The following is a 10000-nucleotide window of genomic DNA, read 5'->3' as shown; positions in this document are numbered from 1 at the left end:
CTTACCTTTTTGGAGCCTTGCTACCTCTTCCACTCCGTCTCCCACGACGACGTACACAACTTTCCTCCCGAAGCCTGAATGACTCTCTCAAAACAGCTCTCCTTCCCTGCAGAGACAGACAGGTTAGAGAGGCGGGCAGAGAGACAGACAGGTTAGAGAGGTGGCAGAGACAGACAGGTTAGAGAGGCGGGCAGAGACATATACAGGTTGTTCTGAATGACTCTCTCTAAACAGTTCTCCTTCCCTGCAGAGGACAGACAGGTTAGAGAGGCGGGCAGAGAGACAGATACAGGTTGGTCTGAATGACTTTCTCTAAACAGTTCTCCTTCCCTGCAGACAGATACAGACAGTTAGCCACACAAACAGGTTGGGTTTAAAGATAGAAATGAAGCCTGAGATTGGTACTTTTCAGACTGTGCAGAGAAAATGTGCCAAACTAGCTCACCAAGCCAGGGAAACGTTGTATTTCCTAACATTTAAATATACAGTGGGGCAACAAAGTATTTAGTCAGCCACCAATTGTGCAAGTTCTCCACTTAAAAAAGATGAGAGAGGCCTGTAATTCATCATAGGTACACTTCAACTATGACAGACAAAATGAGAAAAAAAAATCAGAAAATCACATTGGAGGATTTTTTATGAATGCAAATTAAGGTGGAAAATAAGTATTTGGTAACCTACAAACAAGCAAGCTTCTGGCTCTCACAGACCTGTAACTCTTCTTTAAGAGGCTCCTCTGTCCTCCACTCGTTACCTGTATTAACGGCACCTGTTTGAACTTGTTATCAGTATAAAAGACACCTGTCCACAATCTCAAACAGTCACACTCCAAACTCCACTAGGGCCAAGACCAAAGAGCTGTCAAAGGACACCAGAATCAAAATTATAGTAGTGCATCATAGTGTATCTATGATGAAAATTACAGGCCTCTCATCTTTTTAAGTGGGAGAATTTGCACAATTGGTGGCTGACTAAATACTTTTTTGCCCCACTGTATTTATATAGCACTCTGTATTTATTTAACCAATTAAGAACTAATTCTTATTTACAATTTGCATGGCGCAGATTTTGGACCTAAATTGCCGTCTACCTGGGGGTGGCAGGTATCCTAGAGGTTAGAGGAGGCAGGTATCCTAATGGTTAGAGGAGGCAGGTAGTCTAGTAGTTAGAGGAGGTAGGTATCCTAATGGTTTAGAGGAGGCAGGTAGCCTAGAGGTTAGAGGAGGCAGGTAGTCTAGTGGTTAGAGGAGACAGGTAGTCTAGTGGTTAGAGGAGACAGGTAGTCTAGTGGTTAGAGGAGGCAGGTAGCCTAGAGGTTAGAGGAGACAGGTAGTCTAGTGGTTAGAGGAGGTAGGTAGTCTAGTGGTTAGAGGAGACAGGTAGTCTAGTGGTTAGAGGAGGCAGGTAGTCTAGTGGTTAGAGGAGGTAGGTAGTCTAGAGGTTAGAGGAGGCAGGTAGTCTAGTGGTTAGAGGAAACAGGTAGTCTAGTGGTTAGAGGAGGCAGGTAGTCTAGTGGTTAGAGGAGACAGGTAGTCTAGTGGTTAGAGGAGGCAGGTAGTCTAGTGGTTAGAGGAGACAGGTAGTCTAGTGGTTAGAGGGAGGTAGGTAGTCTAGTGGTTAGAGGAGACAGGTAGTCTAGTGGTTAGAGGAGACAGGTAGCCTAGTGGTTAGAGGAGGCAGGTAGTCTAGTGGTTATGAGGAGACAGGTAGTCTAGTGGTTAGAAGAGACAGGTAGTCTAGTGGTTAGAGGAGGGAGGTAGCCTAGTGGTTAGAGGAGGGCAGGTAGTCTAGTGGTTAGAGGAGGCAGGTAGTCTAGTGGTTAGAGGAGGCAGGTAGTCTAGTGGTTAGAGGAGGCAGGTAGTCTAGTGGTTAGAGGAGGCAGGTAGTCTAGTGGTTAGAAGAGACAGGTAGTCTAGTGGTTAGAGGAGACATTTAGTCTAGTGGTTAGAGCAGGTAGGTAGTCTAGTGGTTAGAGGAGGCAGGTAGTCTAGTGGTTAGAGGAGACAGGTAGTCTAGTGGTTAGAGGAGACAGGTAGTCTAGTGGTTAAAGGAGACAGGTAGTCTAGTGGTTAGAGGAGGCAGGCAGTCTAGTGGTTAGAGGAGGCAGGTAGTCTAGTGGTTAGAGGAGGCAGGGTTGCCTAGTGGTTAGAGGAGGCAGGTAGTCTAGTGGTTAGAGGAGGTATGTAGTCTAGTGGTTAAAGGAGACAGGTAGTCTAGTGGTTAGAGGAGACAGGTAGCCTAGTGGTTAGAGAAGGCAGGTAGTCTAGTGGTTAGAGGAGGCAGGTATTCTAGTGGTTAGAGGAGGCAGGTAGTCTAGTGGTTAGAAGAGACAGGTAGTCTAGTGGTTAGAGGAGGCAGGTAGTCTAGTGGTTAGAGGAGGCAGGTAGTCTAGTGGTTAGAGGAGGCAGGTAGTCTAGTGGTTAGAGGAGTCAGGTAGTCTAGTGGTTAGAGGAGGTATGTAGTCTAGTGGTTAAAGGAGACAGGTAGTCTAGTGGTTAGAGGAGGCAGGTAGTCTAGTGGTTAGAGGAGGCAGGTAGTCTAGTGGTTAGAGGAGGCAGGGTTGCCTAGTGGTTAGAGGAGGCAGGGTTGCCTAGTGGTTAAAGGAGACAGGTAGTCTAGTGGTTAGAGGAGGCAGGTAGTCTAGTGGTTAGAGGAGGCAGGTAGTCTAGTGGTTAGAGGAGGCAGGGTTGCCTAGTGGTTAGAGGAGGCAGGGTTGCCTAGTGGTTAGAGGAGGCAGGGTTGCCTAGTGGTTAGAGGGGGCAGGTAGTCTAGTGGTTAGAGGAGGCAGGTAGTCTAGTGGTTAGAGGAGGCAGGGTTGCCTAGTGGTAGAGGAGGCAGGGTTGCCTAGTGGTTAGAGGGGTGGGCCAGTTAAACGAAAGGTTGCTAGATCAAATCCCTGAGTTGACAAGGTAAAAATCTGTCGTTCTGCCCATTGAACAAGGCAGTTAACCCACTGTTCCCTGGTAGGCAGTCATTGTACGTCAGAACTGTTCTTAGCTGAGTTGCTTCCTAGTTAAAAAAATGTTTAAATAAAAAATAGTAGCCTGGTCAAAATATTGGTTTAACACCTCAACAGGAAGGAGGAACAGGGCTCTGTCCAAAATGGCACTCTAGTCCCTATATAGTGCACCAACCATAGGTCATAGGTAGTGCACTTGATATGGAAAAGGGTGTCATTGGCCATAGGGGTCTGGTGCAGATAAAGACTGTGTGTGTGTGTGTGTCTGTGTGTGTGTCTGTGTGTGTGTGTCTGTGTGTGTGTGTGCGTGTGTGTGTGTGTGTGTGTGACTAGACTAGAGGAACCATAAAGCCTAACACAACGCTCAGATGATCTCTACACCACTGACTCAGTCTATCTGGCTGGAAATGGTGCAGGAATGAAGTAAAGGTGGATGTTTATTTTGCAATTGAAACACTGAAGGGGAGGGGGAGGAACGGGGAGGAAGGGGGAGGCAGGGGGAGGAAGGGGGAGGAAGGGGGAGGCTGGGGGAGGAAGGAGGAGGAAGGGGAGGCAGGGGGAGGAAGGGGGAGGAAGGGAGGAGGCGGGGGGAGGAAGGAGGAGGAAGGGGGAGGAAGGGGGAGGCAGGGGGAGGAAGGGGGGGAGGCAGGGGGAGGAAGGGGGGTATGAGTGGGGAGGAAGGGGGAGGAAGGGGGGAGTGTGTTGGGTGTGGAATGACATAATGCGGTAAAGTGGTTTCATATGCAGGGCCCAAGAGAGAGAGAGAAGGAGGAGGAGAGAGAGAGAGAGAGAGAGGGAGAGAGAGAGAGAAGAACAGAGAGAGGGAGAGAGAGAGAGAGAAGGAGGAGGAGAGAGAGAGAGAGAGAAAGAGAAGAACAGAGAGAGAGAGAGAGAGAGAGAGAGAGAGGGAGGGAGAGAGAGAGAGAAGAACAGAGAAGGAGAGAGAGAGGGAGAAGGAAGAGAGAGAGGGAGAGAGAACAGAGAAGGAGAGGGAGAAGAAGAAAGAGAGAGGAAGAGAGAACAGAGAAGGAGAGAGAGATAGAGGGAGAGAGAGGGAGAGAGAGGGAGAACAGAGAAGGAGAGAGAGAGGGAGAGAGAGAGAGAGCGAGAGAGAGAAGAACAGGGAAGGAGAGAGAGGGAGAGAGAGAGAGAGAGAGAGAGAGAAGAACAGAGAAGGAGAGAGAGGGAGAGCCGAGGCTTCAGGAAAATAATCCTGCTTGATTCAAGTTCTTCCTTCAGAGAGAGACATCAACCATCTCCAGTGTCCGTCCCCCTCAACGGCACGGACCAATCATCCGGTCCCTTCATTAGTTTAGACCAATCACACGCAGTGTTTACACACATCATACAAATTACGGACGAGCAGTCCTGTAACCCACTACTGGGACAGACAGACAGACAGACAAAACAACAACATAAACACAAGGACAGACAGACAGACAAAACAACAACACAAACACAAGGACAGACAGACAGACAACACAACAACACAAACAGAAGGACAGACAGACAAAACAACAACACAAACAGAAGGACAGACAGACAGACAAAACAACAACACAAACACAAGGACAGACAGACAGACAAAACAACAACACAAACACAAGGACAGACAGACAGACGAAACAACAACACAAACACAAGGACAGACAGACAGACAAAACAGCACAATCAGCCAAATATAGAAACAGACATAAAGGCAGACATCTTAACATTATAAAATATAATGAACATATTCACCAATTTTGGTAGCACTATAAATATTGTCAATAGGAAACACTATCCCCAGTCCGTACAGCAGGACTTTAGCCAGGGCAGGTATGAGCTGGGTGGTGGTCACCAGGATATTCACACAGTTTGACCTGCAACACAGAGGAGGACGAGAAGAGAGAGATTAGAGATGAGAGGTGGATGAGAAGAGAGAGAGGAGAGGAGGGCGAGAAGAGAGATGAGAGGAGGAAGAGAAGAGAGAGATGAGACATGAGAGATGAGAGGAGGATGAGAAGAGAGAGATGAGAGATGAGAGGAGGATGAGAAGAGAGAGATAAGAGATGAGAGGAGGATGAGAAGAGAGAGATGAGAGGAGGATGAGAAGAGAGAAATGAGAGGAGGAAGAGAAGAGAGAGATGAGAAGAGAGATGAGAAGAGAGGGATGAGAGGAGGATGAGAAGAGAGAGATGAGAGGAGGACGAGAAGAGAGAGATGAGAGATGAGAGGAGGATGAGAAGAGAGATGATAGATGAGAGGAGGAAGAGAAGAGAGAGATGAGAGATGAGAGGAGGACGAGAAGAGGAGAGAAGAGTGGGGGAGGGGAGAGAAGAGGAGGAGTGAAGTGGAGAGAAGGGGAGGGGGAGAAGAGGAGGGGAGAGAAGAGGAGGATGAGAAGAGGGGGATGAGAGATGAGAGGAGGACGAGAAGAAAGAGATGAGAGGAGGAAGAGAAGAAAGAGATTGGAGGAGGAAGAGAAGAGAGAGATGAGAGATGAGAGGAGGATGAGAATAGAGAGATGAGAGGAGGACGAGAAGAGAGAGATGAGAGATGAGAGTAGGATGATAAGAGAGAGATGAGAGGAGGATGAGAAGAGAGAGATGAGAGGAGGATGAGAAGAGAGAGAGAGGAGGACGAGAAGAGAGAGGAGAGGAGGATGAGAAGAGAGATGAGAGATGAGAGGAGGATGAGAAGAGAGAGATGAGAGATGAAAGGAGGATGAGAAGAGAGGGATGAGAGTACGATGAGAAGAGAAAGATGAGAGTAGGACGAGAAGAGAGAGATGATAGTAGGACGAGAAGAGAGAGATGAGAGGAGGATGAGAAGAGAGATGATAGATGAGAGGAGGAAGAGAAGAGAGAGATGAGAGATGAGAGTAGGATGAGAAGAGAGAGATGAGAGTAGGACGAGAAGAGAGAGATGAGAGTAGGACAGGAAGAGAGAGATGAGAGATGAGGATGAGAAGAGAGACATGAGAGGAGGACGAGAAGAGAGAGATGAAAGATGAGAGGAGGATGAGACGAGAGACATGAGAGGAGGATGAAAAGAGAGAGATGAGAAGAGAGAGATGAGAGATGAGAGGAGGATGAGAAGAGAAAGATGAGAGTAGGATTAGAAGAGAGAGATGAGAGATGAGAGGAAGATGAGAAGAGAGATGAGAGATGAGAGGATGAAGAGAAGAGAGAGATGAGAGGAGAGATGAGAAGAGAGAGAAGATAGGAGGAAGAGGAGAGAGAGATGAGGACAGGAGGATAATTACATCACTCTACAGCACCATGAGAGGGAGGACAAGATAAACGACCGACTGCACAAATTAGCTTCCCATTTGTCAACTAGAACAGCAAGGAGCTGTCCAATGGGAAAGATGGATGGAAGTTTTTATGAACAGCGCCTCTCCTCTATCCCAGTGATGAATACTAGAGCAGTCCTCCCTGTGTCCCAAATGCCACCCTATGCCCTATATAGTGCACTACTTTAGACCAGAGTCCTATGGGGCCCTATTCCCTATATAGTACACTACTTTAGACCAGAGCCCTATGGCACCCTATTCCCTATATAGTACACTACTTAGTACACTACCAGAGCATAGGGCTGTGTAGAAAATAGAAATAGATCTTTTGGAAGCAGGTTTTCTTCTCTAAATCAAGGGACAGTGTCTAGGCAGCGAGAAACCTGCTACACACTCCTTATGTGTTTTCACTTTCTGGGTTTTTCAGGGAATATTAAGTTGACCTACACCCCCCCCCCCCCCTTCCACGGGGATTTATAGTTTATATGTGTGTAGTATGGGAATGTGACTCCTGGGATTCGAGTGTGTGTGTGTGTGTGTGGGGGGGGGGGGGGGGGGGGGGGGGTCCTACCTTTAGTGGATTAATGTATATGTGTCTGTGTGTGTGTGTGTGTGTGTGTGTGTGTGTGTGTGTGTGGTTCCTACCTTGAGTGGATTAATGTGAGTGCTTTCAGTGCCAGTGTTAACCAGGAATCGGTCAAGGCTTCAATTTCTGCTCTCAATTGTAACCAGGCTTCTCGTTTGGCTGGGCCCAGCAGACCTGAGAGAGGAGAGGGGAGATGTTTAGGTTGGAGCCACCTCCAAATACCTTCTACATTTTAGAAAATCTACCCTGACTGGTCCAAGTGATGTGGCTTGTGTGCTATTAAACACGCACACGCACACAAACACGTGTGTGTGTGTGTGTGTGTGTACGTTCAGTGCGAGGCAGTGTGTGTTCTTGGGGATTACCTCCAACGTTATTTTTGTAGGTGGTGTAGATTTCTTTTACTCGTCTGTAGCGGAAGGCCAGTTTTCTCATCCAGTCCACCCCTCCTCTCACGCCCGTGGCCAGGCACAGGTTGGCACTGGTCGCTGCCGCGTGGAACCCATCTGAACCAAAGTTATATGTACTGGGGGAGGGAGAGGGGGAAGGAGAGGAAGAGGGAGAGGGAGAGGTAGAGGGGAAAGGAGAGTGGAGAGGGAGAGGGAGAGGGAGAGGGAGAGGGAGAGGGAGGGAGAGGGAGAGGGAGAGGGAGAGGGAGAGGGAGAGTTAGAGGGAGAGGTAGAGGGGAAAGGAGAGTGGAGAGGGAGAGGGAGAGGGAGAGGGAGAGGGAGAGGGAGAGGGAGAGGGAGAGGGAGAGGGAGAGTTAGAGGGAGAGGGAGAGGGAGAGGGAGAGGGAGAGGGAGAGGGAGGGAGAGGGAGAGTTAGAGGGAGAGGGAGAGGGAGAGGGAGAGTTAGAGGGAGAGGGAGAGGGAGAGGGAGAGGGAGAGTTAGAGGGAGAGGGAGAGGGAGAGGTAGAGGGGAAAGGAGAGTGGAGAGGGAGAGGGAGAGGGAGAGGGAGAGGGAGAGGGAGGGAGAGGGAGAGTTAGAGGGAGAGGGAGAGGGAGAGGGAGGGTTAGAGGGAGAGGGAGAGGGAGAGGGAGAGGGAGAGGGAGAGTTAGAGGGAGAGGGAGAGGGAGAGAGAAATATATATTGTTAGCTCAAACTGCACCATTACTGAAGAGCAAATAGGATCCATTCTGGATGCCAGGCAAACATTACGTTGTGATGTAGTTTATTACTTTGTGATTGGTTTAGAACTGTAGTTTATTACTTTGTGATTGGTTTAGAACTGTAGTTTATTACTTTGTGATTGGTTTAGAACTGTAGTTTATTACTTTGTGATTGGTTTAGAACTGTAGTTTATTACTTTGTGATTGGTTTAGAACTGTAGTTTATTACTTTGTGATTGGTTTAGAACTGTAGTTTATTACTTTGTGATTGGTTTAGAACTGTAGTTTATTACTTTGTGATTGGTTTAGAACTGTATCTACCTCAGATCCTGACCGTTGTCATCAGATGAGACATCATCGATGTGGACTTGGTCGCACTCCTAAAACACAGAGAAGACATTCATCACATTCATAATTAACAATAATCCAAATAATCTACTTGATAAATGATTCACAGTAAACATTTTACCTAATTATTTTAGAGAACAAAATATATTTAGAGAACAAAATTTCAATGACAGAGATTTTTCCATTAATTTAAATCCCTCTCTCCCATAGGGGAATATGTTGCGATTTAGGATATACCTCTGATGATTACTGGGTCTGGCCCCACAGTCCACCAGACTCCCAACACTAGGGGCGTCTCTAGATATGACCATCCTCAGACACACCCAATTAAACCTTGATCCCCTGATCCAAACACATATCAGCTGGGTAGTTGATTAGCCATGTCTGGGAACAGACTGATTTGAATTTTATTTGGAGGTAGGTAGATTACTTCTCATTTGAACCATTGAAACGAAGAACCATATATTCAATTCAATTTTTTCAGAAAGTTGTCTCAGTTCACATTCTAGGTGAGAGTGTGGGAGGGGGTGTAGGGGAGGGGAGATAAGAGGAGAGGAGGGAAGAGGAGAGGGAAGAGGAGGGAGAAAAAAAGAGGGGAGATAAGAGGAGAGGAGGGAAGAGGAGAGGAGGGAAGAGGAGTGGAGGGAAGAGGAGGTAGATTGGAAGAGAGGATGGGAGAGAAGAGGAGAGGAGGGAGAGAATAGGAGGGAGAGAAGAGGATGGGAGACTGGGGGAGTGGAGAGTGGGGGAGCAAAGAGTGGGGTAGGGGAGATATGAGGAGGGAGATAAGAGGAGGGAAGAGTGGGGGAGGGGATAGAAGAGAAGAAGAGGAGAGAAGAGGAGAGGAGAGGAGGGGAGAGAAGAGGAGGGGAGAGAAAAGGAGGAGAGAAGAGAGGGGAGAGTGGGGGAGGGGAGAGAAGAGGAGGAGAGAAGAGAGGGGAGAGGAGGGGGAGAAGAGGAGGGGAGAGAAGAGGAGGAGAGAAGAGGAGGGGAGAGAAGAGGAGGGGGAGAAGAGGAGGGGGAGAAGAGGAGGGGAGAGAAGAGGACGAGAGAAGAGGAGGGGGAGAAGAGGAGGGGTGAGAAGAGGAGGGAGATAGAGGAGGGAGATAAGAGGAGGGAAGAGTGGGGGAGGGGAGAGAAGGGGAGGAGAGAAGGGGAGGGGGAGAAGAGGAGGGGAGAGAAGAGGAGGAGAGAAGAGGAGGGGAGAGAAGAGGAGGGGAGAGTGGGGAGGGGAGAGAGGAGGAGGGTGGAGAAGAGGAGGGAGTGAAGAGGAGAGTAGAGAAGAGGAGGCAGTGAAGAGGAGGGAGTGAAGAGGAGGGTAGGGCAGAGAAGAGGAGAAAGAGAAGACAAGGGAGAGAAGAGGAGGGGAGGGAGAAAAGAGGGGGAGAGAAGAGGAGAGAGAAAAGAGGAGGGAGAATAAAGATATCCATGGTGTTTATAGCGGCATCTGTGTCTGTGTCTGTGTGTTTGTATCCATGTTTGTGTGTACATGTGTGTGTGTCTGCATGCGTCCATGGGTCTTCCTGTATGTGTTTCCCTTTCCCTGCAGGCCTCGCTGGTGTTGGAGAGGCTGAGGGAATCTGCAGCTCTCTCTGATTCAGCCGCCCCTCAGTAACACAATCCAGACGTTCTGCTAAATGTAACCTACTAGAAAAATTGAACCTGATGCTAACCGCCAATGAAATGATGACCTCTGATTACTGCTGCGCCACACACCAGCA

General features: G+C 48.4%; 1 protein-coding gene across 1 annotated transcript in view; it reads right to left on the bottom strand.

The window, feature by feature from the left end:
- Positions 1 to 10000, bottom strand: part of LOC110489530 (protein phosphatase EYA1) — a 122479-nt gene that overhangs the window by 8462 nt on the left and 104017 nt on the right. The window contains 7 exon segments of the mRNA XM_090199234.1: positions 6 to 20; positions 22 to 74; positions 77 to 106; positions 4700 to 4821; positions 6882 to 6996; positions 7188 to 7348; positions 8253 to 8311. Of these exon segments, the coding sequence (XP_090055360.1) occupies positions 6 to 20; positions 22 to 74; positions 77 to 106; positions 4700 to 4821; positions 6882 to 6996; positions 7188 to 7348; positions 8253 to 8311 (555 nt within the window).

The sequence above is a fragment of the Oncorhynchus mykiss genome, chromosome 15 (genome assembly GCF_057628025.1).
Source record: "Oncorhynchus mykiss isolate SJ-2025 chromosome 15, ASM5762802v1, whole genome shotgun sequence".
Lineage (NCBI taxonomy): Eukaryota > Metazoa > Chordata > Actinopteri > Salmoniformes > Salmonidae > Oncorhynchus > Oncorhynchus mykiss.
The sequence above is the reverse complement of the archived record's forward strand: the minus strand, read 5'-3'. Positions and strand labels throughout refer to the sequence as shown.